The sequence below is a fragment of the Podarcis vaucheri genome, assembly GCF_965113315.1.
Source record: "Podarcis vaucheri genome assembly, chromosome: 12".
Taxonomy (NCBI): Eukaryota; Metazoa; Chordata; class Lepidosauria; order Squamata; family Lacertidae; genus Podarcis; species Podarcis vaucheri.
The window spans coordinates 36,672,556-36,697,517 of record NC_138750.1 but is presented as its reverse complement, the minus strand read 5'-3'; the positions used below and the strand labels follow the sequence as shown (position 1 = coordinate 36,697,517).

General features: G+C 47.4%; 1 protein-coding gene across 1 annotated transcript; it reads right to left on the bottom strand.

Annotated features, from left to right (window-relative positions):
- Positions 1-1,834: 1,834 nt before the first annotated feature.
- Positions 1,835-22,252, bottom strand: TFPI2 (tissue factor pathway inhibitor 2). Its single transcript, XM_082194071.1, has 10 exons — positions 21,663-22,252; positions 18,638-18,817; positions 18,346-18,525; positions 17,729-17,902; positions 14,381-14,418; positions 12,901-13,033; positions 10,574-10,753; positions 10,276-10,455; positions 9,818-9,991; positions 1,835-2,295 (listed from the first exon to the last, which is right to left on the bottom strand). Exons 1-10 carry the CDS (start codon positions 21,916-21,918, stop codon positions 2,282-2,284), a joined length of 1,509 nt encoding a protein of 502 aa, XP_082050197.1. The 5' UTR covers positions 21,919-22,252; the 3' UTR covers positions 1,835-2,281.
- Between the last annotated feature and the right edge of the window lie 2,710 nt (positions 22,253-24,962).

The following is a 24,962-nucleotide window of genomic DNA, read 5'->3' as shown; positions in this document are numbered from 1 at the left end:
ACCGACTGTGGGGTTGTGGCACTCATCTCACTTTATTGGCCGAGGGAGCTGGCGTACAGCTTCTGGGTCATGTGGCCAGCATGACTAAGCTGCTTCTGGCGAACCAGAGCAGCGCATGGAAACGCTGTTTACCTTCCCGCCGGAGTGGTACCTATTTATCTACTTGCACTTTGAGGTGCTTTCAAACTGCTAGGTTGGCAGGAGCAAGGACCGTACAACGGGAGCTCACCCCGTCACGGGGATTCAAACTGCCAACCTTCTGATCGGCAAGTCCTAGGCTCTGTGGTTTAACCCACAGCGCCACCCGCGTCCCCAAGAAGAACCATAGGTAATAGGTACATGTTATTATTTATATCTCACAATGGGTGTATGGGGTGTGAGGGGAGGGCTAGTATCTTTGGTGAGAGACATGTCATACTCCTCCTGGGTGAGAGTAGTTGATGGGTCTCAAACCCTTGATGAGTTAAGGACTTCCCTTGTATGAAAATACAGGCTCTGCAGGATTGAGCAGACGAGACTAACAGCGAGTTAAATGGTCAAGAAGGTGGTTTCTGCATGTGCCGTAGAGGGAAGTGAGGGGCAGATGGGGCTCATCAACCTGGGAAGGCAGCCCATCCAAGAGAGTGAACACTTTGACCCTGAACCTCCACTGCTTTGCAGGATATTTTCGGGAGAAGAAAACCCTACACAAATCTGGAGCGGAGTCCTTAAGATGGCTGGGTGGCACCTTGCACACCTCCTTCTAGCAACTTATGTGGCCAAGCTGGTGCCAAATATATTGCTCTGCTTTCCTTTGGACCACATTAGAAAGGCTGGGGGGTGTCCTTTTCTAGGAAGCCCAGGACCTACATATACATTGCCCAGGCTTGTGCCCTGGAAAGGTCACTTTGGTGCTGCAAACACAACGGTTTGAGCTCATTCCTGGAGGCGCACTCTATTGCCTCTCGAGACAGACATATGCCAACAATGTGGGATGTATTGCTAGAGCAGTCAAGTACAGCATTTTCCTGTTGCCTAGAATGGACACACAGGAGAATGCGGCTCCAGACAGGGAGGACTTCCTGTCATCCCTGCTCTCGTATGTATGTGACCAGGTAGATGGGCATGACCCTAGCTGACCCTGTAAAAGGGCTGGCCATGCAGCCATTTCCCCTTTTTTTCTTTTCAGACTTCTCTCTTGGACTTCCTCTTCCAGCTCTTAGCCAGCATGTGGCTCATCCTTGCAGAAGATGGAAGCCACAGGTAGAAAGTCTGAGGCATAGCTCAGACTTCTTTCCTCTACAAATGTAACTGTAACCACAGGATAAAGCTGGCCTTCTGATTACTGCTGTGAACTGAATGTGAGTAAAACTTCATTGTTATTTTCAAAAAGACTGTATTGTGTTATTGTTATTTTAGAGGGAAATAAAGAGGACATTTACCAGGAACAATCCAGACTGGACAAGCCAGACTGGATTGCTTAATTAAAAGACTCTAACAAGTCATCAACTGCTTCGCTATAAGCTGCAAGGGAATGTGCTCTGCTGTTTGCTCACTAGCAAACTAGCGTGAGTGAGGGGGGATAATATCAAAAGAATATATTCTCTCCTACCTTCCTTTACATTCCCACAAACAACATTTCCCACCCTTCCTCCCGAAGAAGCCCAGGAGGCAGTGTTCTTATTTTGTATTTTTATGTTGTGAACCGTCCTGTAATCTTTGGAAAAAGTGTGGTATACAAATTTAATAAATAATAATAATCATGCAAGTATTCCCTTTCAATTCACTTGGGAGTTCCTGGCAAATCCCTTCATAAAATTAATAAAATTATTGAAAAGTTCATAGTGGAAGAATGGATAGCAACAATACCAATTTATTTGTAGTCTTCTTTAAGAAAAACAAATAAAGCAAATAAAATGCAGCAGGTGACAGAGAAAGATCCTTGTTCAGTAGTGAGTGTTGAGCCTGCTCCTGCGCATCAAGAATCTCTGAATGAAGGTCAACAAACCAGGGTTATCTCCCTCAGCAGATCACCGTGCTTTGAATATGGAGGCCAGCCCATAAGGCTGATCAGATAACAGTGATGATGACTTACTACATTTCCAGAACTAATCATATAGAAGAGCTGTTAAGATTGCTACATATAAACAAAAACAAAACCCGCCCACAAATTAAAGTTTTCAATGTTAAAATAACGCTTCTGGTCTAGAGACCTTCAGGTCCAAGAACGTATGTGGCATTTGTTTGATTTGTAGACTTCTCCTCCTTATGAGATGGTATTTCCCAATATTGCAACCGTGGCTTACATTCTTCCAACTAAGAAAAGAATAGAAACTGAATCACAATCGGAGGTAACGTAATCACTTCATTCACTTGTACTAGCAGAAGAAAAAGAGAGAAGGGAAAAAAGCATGCAACATTCCAGGTCTGCAAAACCCAAGGCACTAGATAATTGCAGTTTCTAATATGCGTGTTGTGGGCATTCAAGCAGGGGCGAAAGTGAGCGCTCCTCTCGAATGCCCACGAGCAGGACTGAGTCAAGAACAGCCCAGTTCACAGAAAGCAGGACCTGTGCTCACCTTAAGCTCTGCAAGTGCCACCTTCCCATAAGGCCCTTGAACTCTCCTTGGGGAGGATCAGAAGGCAGCAGTGGACGCTTACCTGGCCTTAACACATGAGATCGTAACACATGGGAGTGTGTGCAGATGGGAAACAGACTGCCAGGGAAAGGGGAGTGGCCCTTGCTTAAAATTCCTGGGCCTTGGGCAGGGGGGAAAAGGAGGCAGGGGCAGTGGAGGATGCTTTGTAAGCACACTTCAAACTTTTTGGATGTGGTCACCTAAAAAAAAAGACATTGCAAAACACCGGCTGTGTGGAACCGTGTCCAGCATGCCTCACACTGTGTTGTGCCCCCTAATTTTATCCCCCTCTCCAAGCAAGGATTTCATGTTTTAAGGAAATAATGCACACATGTGCATAATATACTGAACGTTTCAGTATGCCTGCCCTTATGGAAATACAGTGGTACCTCAGGTTAAGTACTTAATTCGTTCCCGAGGTCCATTCTTAAGCTGAAACTGTTCTTAACCTGAAGCACCACTTTAGCTAATGGGGCCTCCTGCTGCCGCCGCACCGCCGGAGCACGATTTCTGTTCTCATCCTGAAGCAAAGTTCTTAACCCAAGATACTATTTCTGGGTTAGCAGAGTCTGTAACCTGAAGTGTCTGTAACCCGAGTGTCAGGGAACTGACATCAGAGGAAAGGGAGTTGGTAGGGCTCCCAGAGACTGGGAGAGAGTCAGCAGCCAAAGCAGGGACCAGCAGGGGGAGCGAGGGGTCTCTGGAGGAGGATCTCAGTAATGCTGAGAGAGACGCAGCAGCCCAGGCAGGAAACAGCAGGGGAGAGAAAGGGGTGAGAGACACGTCCAGCGAAAATAGCGGGGAGGTGTCAGAAGCAACTGTAGGGAGACCCATTCTTCGCCGGAAGCTGCCACGTCGTGAGTCCAGGAGACGCGTTTCCGTTAAGGAGCTTCTTTGCTGGAAACGTTTCCGCAGGCAGCCACTGTCAGACACTACTAGTGACTAGAGCAGACATGTCTGAGGAGCTCTGTCACACACAGAGGTTTGTGGAGCCGCACAAACTCTGAGGGGGCACAATTTTAAGCACAAGCAGCTAATCATCCCCTGACAGCAGTCTGACAGTCTCTGTACGCTGCCTGTGCAGGAGAAAGCATCATGAGCAACCCAGCCGGAACCGGAGAGGCAGGGGTTGGAGCTGGTCCAAGCTTGGAAGAAAGGTATCAAGCTCTGGAGGTCCAACTTGCGCTGCAGACGGCGAGGCTCGAGGAGAGAAGGGCTCAGGATGCAGACAAAAAGGGGAGAACCACTCAGTTCCCCAGAAAGGTACCAGGATTGGTGCAGAAGTTTGGGGGGGACCCCAAGGATTACCATGCCTTTAGGACAGAGATGCAATATGCCCTTAATGTGCAGTTTGATGAGTTCCCTGATGAGGAATCGCGAGTTGCTTTCGTAATTGGGCATCTTGAGAAGGGGGCGCGAGACTGGGTTCGACCCCTGATGGCAACGCACAATGATATCCTAAAGGACACTATGAAGTTCTTTCGTGCAATGGATATCATGTTTTCCAGCGATATTGAGGAAGGGGTGGTGCGCAGACAGCTAATGGCTTGCAAGCAGGGAAGCAGATCTGTCCGTGAGTACTGGACTGAATTTACCATGCTGATTCACAGATTGGGGTGGGATTTATCGGCGGCACCCATTCAGATGCTATTTGAAGAAGGTCTTTCTTCGGCTGTGAAAGACGAGCTGTCCCGGAGCCCCAGGGCGGTGTCTATGGATCAGCTGACCAAATCTGCGCTGACCATTGGAGCGCGCCAGGAGGCAAAAGCCTTGGAGAGGCGGGAAGGGAGAGGGGAACGTTGGAAGGAGTTCCGCATTCCAGACATTCCTGAGCCAGCTTTCCCACCGGCAGAGCCGATGGAAATCGGAACAGCCCGCCCGCGCGCAGTTTCAAAGCCCAGTGAGGGGGCTAAGAAGGAGGGAAAAGGAGCCCGGAAATGCTATCTCTGCCAACAGCCAGGCCACTTTGCCAGAGTCTGCCCCCAGAGGAAGGAATGGCAAGGGATGGTGGGAGCTGTTGAGGGGGGAGAGCAGGGAGAAACGGAGCATGTAAAAGCCAACGCCTGGTTGCCACCGTCAGGGCACTGCAGCCAGGCCAAAGAGCAGTGAAAGTGCCCGTGCCAGAAGCTCCTCGACCTGCTCTAGTGATTGAAGTGTCGCTAGAGCTGCAAAATGGACACCCCCTAAAAATAAAGGCGCTGTTGGACTCAGGCAGCTCCTGCAATTTTATGAGCAAGGAGTTTGCTGCTGAACACCAGATACAGACTATCCCTTTAAGCAACCCCCTGCAGGTGACCACGATCGATGGCAGGGAACTGTTGGGAGGAGGAGTCAGCTTGCAGACCGTCCCAATGATAATGAGGGTGGCAAGGCACACAGAACTGATAGCGTTTAATGTGGCCACCTTGGGAGGCGCTCCCATTATTTTGGGAATGAGCTGGCTAGCCCTACATGATCCGCTGGTGGGCTGGCATCAAAGAGTGGTTTCCTTCGGTTCAGCACATTGCTTAGAACACTGCAGGGGGGAAAAGGGGTCAGCAGGGGCCCAAGCCACCCTGGCAGGGACTGAAGTAATGGAGAAGGGGAAGGTGCCACCACAGTATGCTGATCTCAGCGACGTGTTCAGCGAGAAGGAAGCTGACCAACTACCCCCGCATAGGCCCTTTGATTGCCAGATCAATTTACTCCCTGGAGCACAGCTTCCTGTAGGCAAGTTGTATGCCATGTCAGACAGGGAAATGCAGCAGTTGCGAGAGTTCATTGACAAGAACCTGAAGAGAGGCTTCATCAGAGAGTCCAAGGCAGCGGGGGGTAGCCCAGTGTTTTTTGTGGATAAAAAGCACACGGACAAGCCGAGACTTGTATGTGATTTCCGGCAGTTAAATGCAGTGACAGAGCCGGCGGCTTTTCCTATGCCCAGGATTGATGATATTTTGACCAGGGTGCGGAAAGGAAAGATTTTTACAAAGCTGGACCTAAGGGGGGCGTACAACCTGATACGTATAAGGAAAGGGGATGAATGGAAGACCACCATGTTCACCCCTTTGGGGGCATTTGAATACCTCGTTATGCCTTTTGGATTACAAACAGGCTCCGCGTGTTTTCAAGCCTTCATGAACCACGTACTGGGGCCTTTGCTCTACAAGAATTGCGTGGCCTTCTTAGATGACGTGTTGGTGTATTCAGAGAATGAGGAGCAACATGTGAGAGACGTCAGAGAAGTGTTGAGCAGGCTGCAAGCCAACAGGCTGTGGGTGAAACTGGAGAAGTGTCAGTTTCATACCAAGGAGGTGGAATTCCTGGGGTACCGCTTGTCAGACAAGGGGTTGGCCATGGACCCCGGCAAGGTTCAAGCAGTGCTGGAATGGAAAACACCCAAAACCAAGAAGGATGTGCAGAGGTTCCTAGGGTTTGGAAACTTTTATCGTAAGTTCATCCGAAACTTCGCCCACCTGACGGCGCCCATCACGGACTGTCTCAGCAGTAAAAAGAAGTTTGTTTGGACGGGGGAGGCGGAGCGAGCGTTTGAGGAACTGAAAAGGGCCTTCGCCTCTGATGAACAACTTCTGCATGTGGATTTACAAAAAAAGCTGAGGGTCGAAACAGACGCTTCTGACAGAGCCATAGGGGCGGTGCTTCTTCTGCAGCCGGGGAAGGAGGAGTCAGAGTGGCGACCGTGTGCCTTCTTTTCGCGAAAGCTGAACAAATCCGAGAGGAACTACACGGTGTACGACCGGGAACTTCTTGCGATTCATGAGGCTTTGCGGAGATGGAGGCACCTGCTAATTGGTGCACAACATAAGGTGCAAGTGTGCACGGACCATAAGAATCTAGAGTATTGGAGAACTGCGCGAGTGCTCAACCAACGGCAGTTGAGATGGGCCCAGGAGTTCTCCAAATTTAACTTTGAGATTTGTTACGTGCCAGGCCCAGAGAACGTTAGGGCGGACGCTCTCTCACGCAAACCTGAATATTTGGAGGGGGAGGGTGCACCCGAAGAGACCCATGTCATTCCCGAGGACCGCTGGGTGTGTGGGGCGGCATTGGTGGGGCAAAGGGAACTGGTAGAGGGAACGGTGCAGGATGAATACGCCCAGGACAAACTCAGGGGTCTCAGGAGGGAGGGAGACAAACCCGGGGGTTTTGAGGAGAGAAACGGGGCGTTGTACTACAAGGGAGCGTTATATATACCTGAAGGGGAATTGAGGGAAAAGGTACTCAAGCAACTGCACGATAGCCCCACAGCAGGGCATTTTGGGCAACACAAAACCATGTGGCTGGTTACCAGGGAATTCTGGTGGCCCAAGGTCAGGGAAGATGTGCGGGAGTATGTGAGAGGGTGTGACCAATGCCAACGAGCCAAGGGGGAGAGGCGGGCACCGGCAGGTTTATTAGAACCACTACCCACGCCGGAAAGGCCATGGGAGGCAGTGGCAATAGATTTCATGACTGATCTGCCAAGGTCCAGAGGGAAAACAGCCATCATGGTTGTGGTAGACCTGTTAACCAAGATGGCCCACTTTATAGCCTGCTCACATGCGGTCACAGCGGAAGAAACCGCTAAATTGTTTGTGGAAAATGTGTTTAGGCTGCATGGCGCCCCCTTGAGGGTGGTTTCTGACCGAGGGAAACAATTTACTTCCAGGTTCTGGAGGAAGCTCATGAGCTTATTGCATGTAGAGGTGAATTTCTCAACTGCCCGTCATCCAGAAACCAACGGGCAGGCGGAAAGAGCTAATGGTGTCCTCCAGCAATATTTGAGGTGTTATGTGAATGACAGAGAGAATGATTGGGTGGAGAAGCTGGCGTTGGCAGAATTTGCCTACAACAATGCAGAGAACGTGTCCACGGGGATGAGCCCCTTTTTGGCTAATCACGGGTGTCATCCCCGAGCCTTCCCAGGGGGGGAAGGGGAGAACTGGAGCGTTCCAGCTGCAGAACAGTTCGTTGAAGAAATGGAAGCGATCCATCGCCAGCTCCAACTTAATTTAAACAGGGCGAAGGAGGAATATAAGAGGCAGGCAGACAAAACCAGAAGGGAAGGGGAAAGCATTAGGGTGGGGGACCAGGTGTGGCTGTCCACCCAAGGGTTACCATTCAAAGGGGGTTGTAAGAAGTTAAGACCCAAAAGGCTGGGCCCATTTGAAGTCACGCAGCAGGTCAACCCAGTGGCTTTCAGACTCCGGTTACCGAACCACATGAAGCTGCACCCAGTGTTCCACAGGTCGTTGCTGTCACCGTATAAAGGGGACAGAGAAGGGAGGGTCAATAGGGGACCAGCTATGGAGGAAAAAGAACACAGCTACCATGTAGCGGAGATTCTCGATTCCAGGTGGAAGGGAGATCAAGTAGAGTATTTGGTAATGTGGGAAGGGGAGCCGGAGTCGGAAAACACCTGGGTCATGGCAGAGGATGTAGATGACGAGGTTTTGATAGAAACTTTTCATCAGAGATTCCCTCGTAAACCTCAGCCAGTGGCGAGGTTCCGGAGGGAATACTTCGCCACCACCGACGAAGAAGAAGAGTTGGAGGGGTTCTCTGATTCCGAGGCGGAGGAGGATTCAGCGAGCCGGAACGAAAACCGGTGGAGGGAAATGTTCAAGACGTCTGAAGATGAAGAGGATTCTTTTCGGGGTTTCAGCTCCTCACCGCCCAGAGGAGAGAGTAGGGGCGGGGGGGAAGGGGGCCCTGGAGGGGAGGTGGATGTCAGGGAACTGACATCAGAGGAAAGGGAGTTGGTAGGGCTCCCAGAGACTGGGAGAGAGTCAGCAGCCAAAGCAGGGACCAGCAGGGGGAGCGAGGGGTCTCTGGAGGAGGATCTCAGTAATGCTGAGAGAGACGCAGCAGCCCAGGCAGGAAACAGCAGGGGAGAGAAAGGGGTGAGAGACACGTCCAGCGAAAATAGCGGGGAGGTGTCAGAAGCAACTGTAGGGAGACCCATTCTTCGCCGGAAGCTGCCACGTCGTGAGTCCAGGAGACGCGTTTCCGTTAAGGAGCTTCTTTGCTGGAAACGTTTCCGCAGGCAGCCACTGTCAGACACTACTAGTGACTAGAGCAGACATGTCTGAGGAGCTCTGTCACACACAGAGGTTTGTGGAGCCGCACAAACTCTGAGGGGGCACAATTTTAAGCACAAGCAGCTAATCATCCCCTGACACCGAGGTACCACTGTAAATGGAAAATGTTTTATTTGCAGGTCATCATGCTTAGTAAGCAGGCCAGGATTTAACTACCTTCCAGTTCATTAGGACTGAGTTCCTTATGCTTAGGCAGGCTCCCCCTCATCCCCTCTCTTCTTCCTCCAACCCCTGTGGAAACGGATCTGCTCACACCACTCACTGCTTCCTCCGGGATTTCAGGAAACTGCCTGAATGCTGAGTGAGGGTGCTGGTCCGTCTAGCCCAGCATTTCCACCATTTTCACTGACTTGGGTTTCAAGCCGAGGTCTCTCCCAGCCCTACCTGGAGACGCCAGGTATTGAACCTGAAGCCCCCTGCGTACAAGACAGGTGGTTTACCAACAGGCTATGGCCCTTTGCTTTTGTTTGATTGGTTGGGAGGAAGCAGGAGCCTCTCCAGAGGCCCCAGCTTTATGCTGGGCAGCTGGTCCAGAAAGAAGCTATGGCTGGGTTTCTCACAAGCCGCTTTTATTGCTGCGTCTGGGCAATTCCCACCTTTGCACTGCAGTCCCTTCAAAACAGCACAGTTTACAGCCATTTCCCATGCCTTGCCCTCTTCCGGCAACTACTGCCCACTTCTGGTCCCTCTCATTTCCTTCGACAGTCCCACAACCAAACCACTTGGGGAAAAGGAGCAAACTGAATGGCTACTAGTGTCTACCTGTGGCTGCTGCACTCTGCACCCACAGAAGGTGGTTTAATGCAGAGGTGGGAAACATCTGTCCTTCCATTTTCTTATTAGACTCCCAACTCCCATCAGCCTCAGATGGTCAGGGATGATAAGAGATGTAGTCCAGAAGCATTTAGACGGACAGTTTCCTCACCCCGATATAACGAAAAGCCTCCATATGAACTTCACGGGACCAAGACAGCATTAGCTCTGCATGCTACTTAAAAACTTTTTTTAAAAAATCATCCCAGACTTACTAGTACAGGGCTTATTTGTGAACCTTCACAATCTGGCTAAAACACAGCTCAAGTCCCTGTAAATCTCTATCACAGCAAGAGGAGAGAAGCCTACCATGCTTGCAGGCGTTCATGCAGTCTTTCTTTGTAAGAAAGTTGTTATTATTCCCGCCGCATCCTGTATAGTTGAATGCCACACAAGTTCTGCTCGCTATATTGTAGTAAAAGCGACGTACTGAAGCTGAACAGAGTCCCACATCCTTGGGACTAGAGCAAAAGGAGGGAGCCTCTTCAAAAAAAAAAAAAAAGAAAGGAGTTAATTAAGAGTGTGTTTGAAGAGCAGAATATAGTGATGTTTAGAATTCATAACCAATAATGCCCAGATTTTTAAAAAATTGGCAAAGTTTACAGTTTTATTTAGATTAGATACAATATCACCAGGTTCACCAAGAACCGCTGTTGTAGAGCTCCTGTTCCCTTGGAGAGTAAGTTTAGGAAATACATGAGAACATTTCATCCCTCCCCCACCTATCAAGCTAAATAGGCCTATGGCTTGTATGAAAAAATAATTACTTCTCCCCAACTTGCAGACATCAGTGCAGGATATTTTACTGGAAAACATGTTAGGGTGTCGTGAACGTTTTTTAGGGAAAAATTCCTCGCATTTCGTTGTCTCAAGGTTGAAGAAATATTTCGGCTTGAGGGGGCTCCAGGTCCCTTGTGGAGGTTTCACTCGGCACATTACAGGCACTTCTGAAAATTAAACCGCAACTGTTTAGATGTTTTTTTAAAAATGCCTAAAGGAAACCATTGCTCTTAAAAATCTCCCCCAATTCACTTCAGGATTTGAAATTTGAGAACAATGACTTACTCTTGATTTTCCCGCAAGTTTCTATACAAGCGTCAAAGCTCAAAAAGTTGTTTTCGTTCCCCAAGCAGCCCTGGTGAGTAAACCTCTGGCAGTCTTGGGAGGCTCGGTTGTAGTACCACCTGTCTAATGAACCTGGGCAGACTCCGGGCACCGGTGACTCTAGGCACAGCTCTCTGTTGTCTGCATGAAAACAAAACCAGGGGGATGGAAGAAATGAAACGCTTTAAGTCCAAATGAAGTAAGGGGTTGGGGTGGGGGGGAGCCTGACTAGATCAGGCCAAAGGCTCAGGCAATCCAGCATCCGGTTATCTGTGGTCAATCAGATGGCCTGAACTCAAAAGCACCCTCCCCACATGCAATTCCCAGCAGCTGGCCTTCAGAGGCATACAACCTCCAAAAGGGGAGTCAGAAAAGGGCCTCTGCGGCAAGTCACATTTGAATGCCTAATCCTTTGTACACTTTGTTCTCTTTCAGGCTGTTCAAGTTGGTGTCCGTCACTGCTTCTTGTGGGAGCAAACGCCAAAGTTTAAATATGCGCTGTGGTAAGAAGTACTTCCTTCTGTTGAATCATCCAACATCCATTGAACAGTATGTTTCCAATCACAATTCAAAGTGTTGGTGCTGACCTTTAAATCCCTAAATGGCCTTGACCCTGCATACCTGAAGAAGCGTCTCCACCCCCATCGTTCAGCCCAGACACTGAGGTCCAGCTCCGAGGGCCTTCTGGTGGTTCCCTCCCTGCGAGAAGTGAGGTTACAGAGGGCCTTCTCGGTAGTGGCGCCTTGTGGAACGCCCTCCCTTCAGATGTGAAGGAAATAAACAGCCAGCTTACTTTTAGAAGACATCTGAAGGCAGCCCTGTCTAGGGAAGCTTTTAATGTTTGATGTTTTATTGTGTTTTGGGAGCTGCCCGGAGTGGCTGGGGAAACCCAGCCAGATGGGCTAGGTATAAATAACAGTTGCCCCCAAAGCGAGAGAATTGCCACGCTGCCAAGCAAACAGGACTGTGTCGTGATCCGCTTAAGACTTCTGCAGTCCATTTCACCCTGCTCCAAAAGATTCCTTCAAGCTCCATTATTTTCAGTCAATCATTAGCTTTTAAGAGGGTCTATTAAACGACTAAACAACAGCAAAAATTCATCTGAACTGTGTGTGTGTTTAATGTGCATGTTATCATTCCATTTATTACTGATGTTCAGTGCCGAGTGCAATCTTTGAGCCCCCCATCACCCCCCAGCCCTGGAGGATTTAAACAAAGGCACAAGTGCTTTAGTAAGCCAAATACTCAACAACTTCTTTGCTCATATTATTTCTCATAATAAAAACGCTTTGTCGCCAGCAAGTTGGATGGGGGGGGGCAGGTACATCACACGAGGCAATGTGGGGATGAACTGGGCAAAAACATTCCTCTTCTCGCAGACCTGTGACTAATGAAGCCATCTATGTAGAATAGAATAGAATAAAATCATAGAGTTGGAAGAGACCACAAGGGCCATCGAGTCCAACCCCCTGCCAAGCAGGAAACACCATCAGAGCACTCCTGACATATGGTTGTCAAGCCTCTGCTTAAAGACCTCCAAAGTAGGAGACTCCACCACACTCCTTGGCAGCAAATTCCACTGTCGAACAGCTCTTACTGTCAGGAAGTTCTTCCTAATGTTTAGGTGGAATCTTCTTTCTTGTAGTTTGGATCCATTGCTCCGTGTCCGCTTCTAAACTGTGGGCGGAGTTTATGGTTCTCCTTTGTTGATAGAGAAAAATCTATAATTCCAGGTGCCATAAGAAAGCTGCAGAGATAGTGCAGGATAGTGCGCACCCCGGAAATGATCTCTTTCAGCTTCTGCCTTCTGGAAGAAGGTACAGGGATACTAGCTGCCTGAGAAATAGTTTCTACACAAATGCGATTTGGGTTTTAACGCAGTGTAAGGAGTCTCTCTGGGAGTATATTGTCTTTTAAAATGGGTTATCAGAGTTTTTAGGGAGCTAACCAGGTTGGGATAGCTGGGATAGCAGGCTTGTTGATTTTTTAATGTCTTATGTAGTGTTTTCAATTTCGTTGTTCTGTATGGGATAATGACAATAAAGATTATCGTATCGTATTTTTCTGGTTTTTAAAAAATGTAAATATATATTATAAATATATATATTGCAAACCGCCCTGTGATCTGCGAGGGAAGGGCGGCGTAGGAATTAAGAAAAACAACAAATAATAATAGGATCTGGAGTCGCGATCACCGAGAAGGTGAGAAGAAATCCGTTTTACACGTCTTGCAAGAGCGCAGCCAAGTAAGCTCCCCACCTCCAAAACAGACCCGCGCCCCACGTTACCTGCCGTCGGGATCTGGAGCCGGACGCGGCCCAGGAGCACCACGAAGGCGGCGGCTCGCAGAAAGGCGCGCGAGTTCCCCGCGGCCTGGCCCATCGCCCGCCGCGGGCGACTGGCTGCGAGGGCCGGGCTGGTCTACGAACGACGGAGACGTTGGGCTCGCGGAGCCGCCGGGGCCTCTTTAAGGAAGAACTGCGCGTCTTCCCACGGCCGCCTCGTCGCGGCTCAGGGGCTGGGCGCGCGTCTCGCGGGCGCGTTGCAAAAGGCACCCCCGGGATCAGAGTCCCTGGGCATCCGCGAGCGGCATCGGAGGCGAGGGGACGGCGAGCGGGGTTGCCGCGGAGGCCTGGCGCGTCTGGGCTGCCCACTTCGACGGCGCAGGGCATGAGCTGCCCTCGAGCAAAAAGTCCCCGAAACCATCAACAACTCGCCGAGCCTTTGAGTTTTAAATAATCCCCAATGCGCATAATGTGGCCACGCGGCTCTTGGTGCTTCCGGGGTTTATGGCTTTGTCTAGAACGCAAAGTGACCCTTATTACTTGACTTCCTTTGAAGAACATAAATTGCCCATTAAACCAACTGCTGGGGACATTTTGGAGGGTGGTGGTTTATGCGTTGGAGGGGGTAATCGGGAGAAGTATTTGTATATTTTAGTCCTGTTCTTATCAAAGTGCCCAATTGCAAGGCCCAGTCCAATTTGCAGGAGTTTGACCTGGCTATTGCAGGGTAAGTCACACTCAGCTCTGCACAGTAAACTCTCGGTTATTAAGCTGGGGGAATGTTGGTTTGTTTCAATACTTCAAAGCTCCTGTTAACTGGTATTTTGGTTATATTGACTAGAGGCGCATTTCAATGTCGATTGGAAAATGTTGGGTGGGTGTTGCAGTTTATTGCTAGGATGTAGAGCTTGATGTTTCTAATGTCTGATGTTTTATCATGTTTTTAATATTCCACTCTTGAAAGCCACCCAGAGTGGCTGGGGAAACCCAGCCAGATGGGTGGGTATAAATAATAAATTATTGTTGTTGTGTTGTTGTTGTTGTTAAGCAGGGCTGGCCCAGTTGACCTTCAAGGTTCCAAAGCAGACCCATTAAAAAGAAGTCCTAAGTCACGTCCATTTATTTCCATGGATCTACACTGAGTGCGCCTAACATAGCATACAATCCTTTGATTCTCTGAAATCTGAAAGGATGCTGGTCTGCTGAAGGGAAACAAGATGCAATGCTTAATTTTACTTGTATTTTATTTTTGTACATTTTTAATACATGGGGTTTGGGGCATAGTACATGCGTTGCATCCTAAAGATCAGAGGCTTTATCAGTTGCATCTTCAGACTAGATTGTTCTGGTATGATACCTATTTAAGGCTGCTTCATATATATCTCAATATGTACATGTCTTCAATCATGAAACTGTAAAGGATGTGACTGCAGTTCTCGAAAAGTCACCCATCCAGGTGCTGACCAGATTCTGCTCTACTTACCTTCAGCAAGGTGATAGCCGTCAGACCACAAGGAGTCACTGAACAGGGATTTGAGCATGGATCTCCATGACCCCTTCAACTGTCGAAGAGGCAATTCTGCATGTGGACATCTGTCCTCTTCCTTGAAATGAATGGGACGGATATGCTTGGGAGCAGAGGCAGAGTCTAGATCTTAACTGGATAAAGTGGAATGAAACTGTAGCATGTGCATGCAGTGTGTACATACATGGACTGCAAAATACGTTCGCTAGGGGGAAACTTGATCTACATAAAATGATGTGTAACAAATTAGGAGAAACAAACACTTATGACAACTTATTTTATTTTTCTTTATTTTTACAAATTTACAGTGAAGGTCAGTCACATTTGCACATAGCAAGTTAGGATGTAATTTTACCAGTTCTCATATAGGCAAAGTAAGGTTTGACACAGGTGCAAATATCCTTAGGGCAGACAGCATCAAGTGAAGGCAGATGACTCTTCTTCAGCTTCAGAACAAAAAACATGCCGAATGGACATTAATAAAGGCACCTCAAAATGTGTTCTGTGCAAGAGATCAGGAGGATGACTTTAAAGAGGAGGGACATAATCTCAATATCTGACTAGCATTCTCCACTCTTAACTGTCCAGCAGGAATAATCTCATGATGAAAATTAATCCTGTAGCTTTAGAACTGGACCAGTTGACAATGGGAGATGCAGCCATCAGTTCACCACACTCCTGAAACCTTACGTAGCTTATAATTCACCTTAAAAAACAAGCAAACCCCACTATCAAGTTCATTGCTGGTCTCCTCCCAGCGCCAGCTTTTTAATCAGCAGCATTACAATTATGTATATTATCACTGTATCTATATCCCAACTATTCTCCAAGGTGGCAAATACACTTCTCCCTTCTATACCTTCATAACAATCCTGTGTGGTAGGTTAGGCTGAGAGACTGTGTGTGTACAAAAACCACCCAGAAATGGCTGAGTGGTGAACTGAACCCTAGTCTCCCAAGTCCTAGTCTAGCACTCTTAACCACTAGTCCACGTTCATATTTCCTATCCTCAAACAAGGGCTTTGAACCCAGGATAAAATTTTAGAATGTCCGATTGGGTTTTGACTTGTCTACATTCTCCTCCCTTCCAATTCACTTGGTAGTTTTTGGCAAGGCTGCCCCCTACGGATGTTCTTGAAAAGTTCACAGCTAAGGAATTGATATCAGCAATACCAATTTATTCAAGAGAAAAACGAGTTTGGTTAATCTTCAGTTAAAGGAACAATGCAAGAAATATCTGACAAAGATCTGTTTTTTTTAAAAAAACAACTATGGGCCATGGTTCTTGCTTCAGCTATTCAACAACAGTTCAGCTCTTCCAATACAGCAGAACCATTTTCATAAACTACACAAAGGGGAAAGTTTAAAACGTATGCATTTATATTTATAGTAACATTTTATAAAACTTGGGGGAAACTCCATAAGATCTAAAGATCTGCATCTGCAGTTATCCTGCAACGTCTGTAATCAGCTATATCCTCTCTGCCAGACTTATTCACATATAAACACAGGAATCTCTATTTGTTCAGCCAGCTCAGAATTGTCTACAATGAGTGGATGAGGCTCTCCAGGGTTTCAGACCAAAGCCCTCCCCATTGCCCACTATCTAATGCTATCTAGTGGTCAGTGAGATTTGCCTGATCTCCTGCCACTGGCATCACTGGCTTAACTTGAGCAAGGCAGCACTGAGAGTGGTGTGCTGCAAATGCACTGGCAGAAGCACTGGATTGGTTCTGCCCATGTGTTTCAACTGCGCCAAACACATCCCGACTGATCATGCTGCTGTCATGCAGGTGATGGGAGATCACCTGTTTTAACTGGAGATTCCAAGAACCAAACCTCAGACATTCTGCATGCAAGGCAAGCCCTCTACCGCGCATCTGCCACCCCTCCTTATGAAGATGAAGATAAAGTTCAGGAGAAGGTCTTAATTTAGTGTTCCATATAATGAAACCACCAGAAAGGGTCTATCGTATTCAGCAGCCAGTAGAGAAGAATCAATGTTCAGCAGGGAGTGTTGAGCCGCCTATTGTGCGTCCAAGTATCTGAATGAGGGTCAGCAGCCCAGGATTTTATCCTTCAACAGGGCACACTGGCATGTGCATGGGGCCCAATCCCTAAGTGAGCTGTAACTAGGTCAAAGTAACCTTGCCGTTCAAAACTGTTCATATAGTAAAATTGTTACATAGCCACATAAAACTGAACAAAACCTAAACCCACCCATAAGTTAAAAGTTTCTAGTGTGTGGAATCAGTGCATCTAGTCTGGAAACCTCTCCAGATTTAAGAATGTATGTGGCGTTCGTTGGATTTGAATGTTGGCTGTAGACTCCTCATCCTTATGAGACAACGTATTTTGATCCCGTAGCAGGTGGTTTCTTTCTCCCTACTAAGAAAATAGAAATCAAAATATAATCGGAAGTAACTTAAATCACTTTATTCACATGTGGTAAATAAAGACAGAAGAAAAAGGGATGCAACATTCTAGGTCTGCTAATTCCCAACCACCAAGTAATTGCAGTTTCCACAATGCGTGTTTTGGGCATTAAAGCAGGGACAAAAGGGAGTCCCCGTCTCAGCAGGACCAAAGCCAGCACAACCCTCCTTGTGACAAGCAGGGCCTGTGCTCACCCTTAATGCCTGCAGGTACTACCTCCTCACAAAAGCAAACGTGCCCTTGACCGTGATGGGTAGAAGACAGTCTGCCAGGGAAAGGGAAGAGCTCCTTGTCTGAAATTCCTTGGCAGAGGATGCTTTCTCACAAGCTGCTTTTGCCACAACCCGGGACGCATCCCAGCTTTGCACTCCTTCAGAACAGCACAAATGACTGGAGGGCACAGTCCATGCCTAGCCGTCATCCGGCAACTATTGCCCCCTTCTGGTCCCTCTCATCTCCTTCTACATCCTCACAACCTTTGGCCAAGGGAGTGAGCTGAAAATACGGGAGGACCACAATCCACCTGTGGCTACTGCATTATGCACCTATGGAAGGTGGTTTAATGCAGGAGGGGGAAACCTGTGCCTCTCCAGTTGTTCTTGGACTCCCATCAGCCTCAGCCACCACGTCACATGGTCAGGAATGATGAGAGATATGTACTTGGACGGATACAGTTTTCTCACCCCAATATAACAAAAAGCCTCCATGTTTGCTCTTGGAGAGCATCAGCTGTTTGTGCTGCTTAATGTTGTTCTCTTTAATCCCTCTAGAATTACTAGAACACGGCTTATTTGTGAACCTTCACAATCTGGCTATAAGACTGCAAACGTCCCTGTAACTCTCGATCTCAGCAAAGAGAGAGCTTCCTACCTTTCTTGCAGGCCTTGAGACATGATTTCCGAGTGAGGAAGTTGTTAATATTTCCTCCACAACCTGTATAGGTGAATTCTTCACAATCTCCTGTGTCTATGTTGTAATAAAAGCGAGGAACTGAACTCGAACAAATTCCCACGTCTTTGGGGTTAGAGCAAAAGGAGGGGGTATCTTTAGAAAAAGAAAGAGAGAGACAGAGTTACTTAACACTACTTATTTTTGTTTTTTGAAGTGTAGACTGCAGTGGTGTTAGGCATACAAACCAACAGTTCCCAATCAGAAAGTGGGCCGAGTTTCTGATCTTTGATTTAATATGTGTACACTGCTTTCCCAGCAAAAACAAGCTCAAAGCGGCTCATAACTACAAAGCATTAAAAATGAGCAAACATTTCCATCCGTGCAATCAATTAGGGAAAAGACACACACACCACAATAGTGCGTTGGTAAAGCAAAAACGAACAATGCCATAAATAATTGATGCAATTCAATACAAACTTTTAATAATTCAAAATTAATTCATCAGAAATGGTTAGCGAGCACCAGTCCCATGAGACACAACAGAACATTTCACCCTCCCCCACCCAAACAAGCTATTAATTAATAATAATAATTACTTCTTTTTGGCAGGCAGAAGTTCATGCAGGAGTCTTTATCGTCAAATCGGTTCTGGTTTCCTAAACAGCCTCCATAATAAAATTTTTCACAGCTCATCGTCTCAAGGCTGAAATAATATTTTCGCATTAAACCTCTACAGATTCCTTCGTCAGATTTCAGTCGGCATATTTTAGGCACCTCTAAAAACGAAAGAGAAACCAACTGGTTGAAAACAACAATCTAAGCCAAACCTTTGCTTTTATCAAACCGATTCCGCAATTCACTCCAGGATTTGAAAGAGCTACAACTTACTCTTGATTCTCCCGCAAGTCTCTGAACACTCTTCAAAACTCAAAAAGTTGTTGTTGTTTCCCATGCAGCCCCCAAAACGAAACTCCTGGCAGGTTTGGGTGGCTCTGTCGTAGTACCACCTGACAAACAAAGCCCGGCAGGGTCCTTTAAGTGGTGGCTGGAGACAGATCTTTCTGTTGTCTGCATGAAAACGGAAGGGGGTGGGGGAAAGAGAAATGCTTTAGGTACAAATCCCAGAAACAAGAAGAGAGTAGGGAGGCAAGTAAGAAATTCATGTGTTGAAAATTTGTCCCAGTGAAATGTAAGTAGACCTCTCCTGCAACAGGCCCAAAGCCCAAGTAGTCTAGCATCCTGTTCTCACAGTGTTCAGCCGGATGCCTATAAGTACCATAGCCTGAAAGCAGGACCTGAGTTCAAGAGCACTCTCCCCACCTGTGATTCCCATGAGTGGCCTTCAGAGGCATAAAAAAGGTAAAGGACCCCTGGGCGGTTAAGTCCAGTCAAAGGTGACTATGGGGTTGCAGTGCTCATCTCGCTTTCAGGCTGAGGGAGCTGGCGTTTGTCCACAGACAACTTTCCGGGTCGTGTGGCCAGCATGACTAAGACGCTTCTGGTGCAACATAACACCGTGACGGAGACCAGAGCGCATGGAAACACTGTTTACCTTCCCGCCACAGTGGTACCTGTTTATCTACTTGCACTGGTGTGCTTTCAAACTGCTAGGTTGGCAGGAGCTGGGACAGAGGAACAGGAGCTGACTCCGTTGCAGGGATTCGAACTGCGTATCTTCCGATCGGAAGAGGCTCAGTGGTTTAGACCACAGCGCCACCCGCGTCCCTGTTTCAGAGGCATACCCCCTTCTTGTGGAGGGCAGTGGAGAGGACTGTGGTGGGGCAGCTGAAATTATTCTAGGTGACATCAATCTGGGTTGAGAATGCTGTGGCAGGATTGCTGACAGGAGTTTATACCCTGTCATCTTATAATACATGTTCTCAGAGAGCTGTACTGGTTGCCAATCTGCTACCGGGCAAGGATCAAGATGTTACTCTTAGTATGTAAAGGCCTTAACAGATTGGGGCAGTTTACTTGCAAGATCCCATTACCCGCCCCCCCTCCATATGCCCGCTAAACTACTTCGATCTGTGACTGGTGTCACATAATACTCATTCCACATTTGTAAGAAATATTTTAGTGTGGCAGCACTCACACTTTGGAATTCCCTGCCTAGGGACACCAGGCAGGCACTTTCCCGCACATGCTAAAAACATTTTTCTTTAGGCAAGCCTACTTTGTAAACTGCTTTGAGGGTTGTTGTTTTTAACTATCAAGTTGTGTATAAAGGTAAAGGTAAAGGTACCCCTGCCCGAGCGGGCCAGTCTTGACAGACTCTGGGGTTTGTGCGCCCATCTCACTCTATTGGCCGGGGGGCAGCGCTGTCCGGGGACACTTCCGGGTCACGTGGCCAGCGTGACAAAGCTGCATCTGGCGAGCCAGCGCAGCACACGGAACGCCGTTTACCTTCCCGCTGGTAAGCGGTACCTATTTATCTACTTGCACTTTGACGTGCTTTTGAACTGCTAGGTTGGCAGGCGCTGGGACCGAGCAGCGGGAGCGCACCCCGCCGCGGGGATTCGAACCGCCGACCTTTCGATCGGCAAGCCCTAGGCGCTGAGGCTTTAACCCACAGCGCCACCCGCGTCCCTCAAGTTGTGTATAAATTGTATTAAATAAATTATTATTATTATTAATTGAGTTTATATACTGCCCTATACCCGGAGGTCTCAGGGCAGTTTACATAAAAATATCACAACATATATAAAAACAGAATGAAAACAGCAACCCAAGCACCCCCCGAAAAGAGCCACATTTTAAAAGGGTATAGGATGCCAAACAGATCAACCAAAGGCCTGGTTTAAAAGGAACATTTTTGCCTGGCGCCTAAACTGTATAATGAAGGCGCCAGGCGAACTTCCCTGGAGAGAACATTCCACAGATGGGGAGCCACTGCAGAGAAGGCGTATTCTCCAGACATGTAGAATGTTGGCATGTTTTCTAATTTGATTTTTGGCTTAGCATTCATTTTAATTATTATTTTTGGATGTTTTAAATACTTTTTCTGATGGCCGCATTATTTTATTCTTTTCGTAAACTGCTTTGAGGTTTTATTACAATGACACGGTATCTAAAACTTGTGAAACGGATAATTTTTTATATTAAAAAAAACAGTCTTCAACAGCAGAGGTAGAAACATAGCCATTGTGGCTAGTAGTTGTTGATAGTCTAATCTTTCATGAATTTGCCCAATCCTCTTTTGAACCCTTAAACCCAAAGAGCAAAGATACTGAGCTAAATGGACCAATGCTCTGATTCAGAATAAGGCAGCTTTCTGTGGTCACAGTACTAAATTGCTTGGAAAATGGCATTTTGCTGCAGATCTGGCTTGTATTTCTGAATCCTGACATTTGGGGGGAATTGCTTAATCAACATATCTCGCATTTCCGGACGACGCAAGATCCTTCTTTAATTTATCATATTTAAAGGGAATATAATCCCTGCATTACAGGCACAAGTGCTTTAGTAAGCGCCAAACACACCCACAAACACTCAATGACGCCATCACTATTACTTGACAGCACTGATAGTCTTTACTTGGACTTTTGTTATTTTAACCCCTCTTTCTACGTTTCTATTCTAAAGTTTCCTTCTTTGGTCTTTTAATTTTCACCTGTTGCTATAATTGTTCTCTCTCTTTTGTAAACATTCTACAATAAAGTTTTGAAAGAAAAACTTTGCCAAGAAAGAATAAAAACACCAGCACTCATAATATTTTGGCTACCGGCTAGGCAAGGAAAGGCAAAAAATAAAATAAAAAGGGTTTGGGCAGACGGAGGCAGGTGCAGCATATGGGGCGAAGCGAGGATTTTGGAAAGAGAACATCGGTCGTCATCCCTGGGAAGAGCAAAAACAACTCGCAAGAAGAAAACAGCTGATAACATGCACCCGCTCCAAAAAAGTCCCCGATTACCTCCCGTTGTCAACTGGGGCCAGACCTGCTCCAGAAGTACCACCAAGCAGACGACCAACAGAAAGGCCCGCGAGTTTCCAGAAGTCAGATCCATCGCTGCAAGTCGCTGCGCGCGTTTGGCTGGTCTACGACCGATGGAAACGTTGGCCACAGTGGCCCCTTTATAAACGATCCCGGCTTCTCCGCCGCCGCCTCCTGGCCCAAAGCCTACGGGCGTGCTTCCCAGACGAGGGAGGGCTCGGAGGGGGTGATTCATCCGTTTCTGGAAAGCGATGTAAAACCGCGAGGGGGCGGGCGGACCGAGGGAGCGGTCCCTTGCGTGGCTGGTGCGCCCCGCGCGTCATTGCGCATCTTCCGAAGAAGCAGCTCCGCGAGGTGGTCGCTGGCCCATCCCGACGCGTATCCGGGACGGCTGGGGCGGGCCTGGAGCCTTGCTGCTCGCGACCCCGACAGCGGCGAAAAGGTGCGAGGAAGATGGAAGGAGCAAATATTGGAGTAAACCCCGAGTTGAATGCACGGAAGAACACCAGCCAGACGCGAAAGTGTCCCCAGGCGTCTGTTGAGGACTCAGTCGGCACCAAGATGTTCTGCCCCACTATAGCTCACTTCTGAAGTTAAAAAAGCAAAGCTTAGGGAGCTTGTGCCACACTGGCACGATGCAGTAGTTTTGTCTATGCGCTTATTCGGACGTTATCCGAGCTTTCCACAGGAAGTAGCCTTCTACCTTCTACCTAAGATTATTTATTCTTATAGCCCAGTTGTTATATTTATAATACAGTGGTACCTCGGGTTACATATGCTTCAGGTTACATACGCTTCAGGTTACACACTCTGCTAACCCAGAAATAGTACCTCGGGTTAAGAACTTTGCTTCAGGATGAGAACAGAAATCGTGCTCTGGCGGCGCGGCAGCAGTGGGAGGCCCCATTAGCTAAAGTGGTGCTTCAGGTTAAGAACAGTTTCAGGTTAAGAACAGACCTCTGGAACGAATTAAGTTCTTAACCCGAGGTACCACTGTATTTTTATATTTATAAAATGGGACGTGGGTGGCGCTGTGGGTTAAACCACAGAGCCTAGGGCTTGGTGATCAGAAGGTTGGCGGTTCGAATCCCCGTGACGGGGTGAGCTCCTGTTGCTCGGTCTCAGCTCCTGCCAACCTAGCAGTTTGAAAGCATGTCAAAGTGCAAGTAGATAAATAGGTACCGCTCCGGCGGGAAGGTAAACGGCATTTCTATGCGCTGTTCTGGTTCGCCAGAAGCGGCTTAGTCATGCTGGCCACATGACCCGGAAGCTGTACGCCGGCTCCCTCGGCCGATAAAGCGAGATGAGCACCACAACCCCAGAGTCGGCCATGACTGGACCTAATGGTCAGGGGCCCCTTTAACTATATATATATATATATATATATATATATATTTGCTTTCGTAGATTTTTTTGTGCACAAGGCACAAAACCACAGCTCGCCCCTATACACGAAGCCAAGCCAGAGCACAACTAAATGCAGCACAGCCATCTTCTCAGAAAAACTCTTCACAAGCTCAAGAGGTCAAGACACAAAAGCTTTAGCAACTAATCTACACTTAATGACCCACCCAGTGGTATTCAGAATATCCCTCATGAAATCACCCAAGATATCCCTCAAGTAATTAAGGAACAAAAGAAGAAAAGGCACACTAATCTAGGAACTTCCTCTCTGCCCAGAACGTTGGAGGCTATACACCACACCCCTCAACAGTATTTATAGGAACTCAAACACCAGACTCTGCTCTGTTCCAGTAACAAGAAGCCAAAAGCACCAGCCTGAAGATGACGAGTGAGACCTCGTCGAAACGTCGCACAGACACCCCGACTCTTACACGGGAAGACACCCGAAGACACCAAAACCTGCATATATATATATATATATATATATATATATACTATTTCCGTTTTCCTTCAAAAGCTTCTTCCTCGCCCTTCTACGTATTCTTCTCACAACAACTCTGCGGGGTAGGTAAGGCTGAGAGATCATGACTGGCCCAAGGTCACCCAGTGAAATTCATGACTGAGCAGGGATTTGAACTCCGGTCTCTCTGGGCTTAGTCCCTCACTCTGTCGAGGGATGAGGAACTGTTTTCAACTTGTGGGTGGCATTCGTACAATAGGTTTCGTTCCAGCCACAGGAAAAGGGAGAGGCATCTGCACTGAACTTCTCTCCATCCAAGCAGGCAAGAAGACCACACATTCTAGCCTAACAAAAGCAATCAAGGTTTCCCAACCCTGCTGTACATTGCACAGCATTGCCTAGTCCTGTTTGTAGGTTTCCCAACCCTGCTGTACATTGCACAGCATTGCCTAGTCCTGTTGGTAGGTTCTCAAGCCGAGGGAGATCTTTCACAGCATTGCCTAGTTGGACCTCCTAGCATAGCATGTCTCCAGCGTCTCAGACATCGTGTCCCACATATTTTTAACTGGAGATGCCAAGGATTGACTCTACTGCTCATTTCCATGTTATTTGCTTCCAGAGAAAAACCCATTTCCAAATAACACAAAAATGAGCACTAATCTTGCATGATATTCCACAATATTTCTGTAAGTGGCTGTTACTGTTCAGAGAAGTTTTTAATGTGTGACATTTTGATGTATTTTTAATCTTTGTTAGAAGCAGCCCAGAGTGGCTGGGTAAACCCAGCCAGATGGGTGGGGTACAAATAATAAATTAGTTTTATTATTATTATCATTATTTTATGTCATGTGGAAGCTCAGACATCATGCAGAAATTAAGAGCTTTACTGAGACCAGAGGAAATGCTTATATATATATTAGGAATAGGAAGCAACTATTTGATCTAACCCAGTACTGCCTACTCAGATTAGCAGGGGTGTTGGAGAATTCAGATGAAACAAGATATGGTACTGGAAACGGCATCAGTTTGTGTGCCTGTCTGCAAGCAGCACTGGAAATCAGGCACAAAAATAAAAACATGCAACTAGTATTCACAATCGTCATTCCCCTCCCCCCAGTCTGTAATTTGCTTTTGTTATTTTTTTCAGTATGCAAACAATATACTATTGATAGGATTCCCCCACCCCACCCATTGGAATGAACAGTGTGGAATCATAACAATATTGTAATCAATTATGTTATTAAATCTGAACAGCAAGCTGATTGATGTTGGTTTTGAGGAACCTGAACTGCAGTGGAACGGAAATAGTGCTGCGTATGTTGGATATGGGGCAGAATCCCTATAGGCAGGCTGAGAGGCATTTTCCCTCCTTTTAACAGGAAATGCCAGGAATTGAATGTGGAGCCATTTCAAAG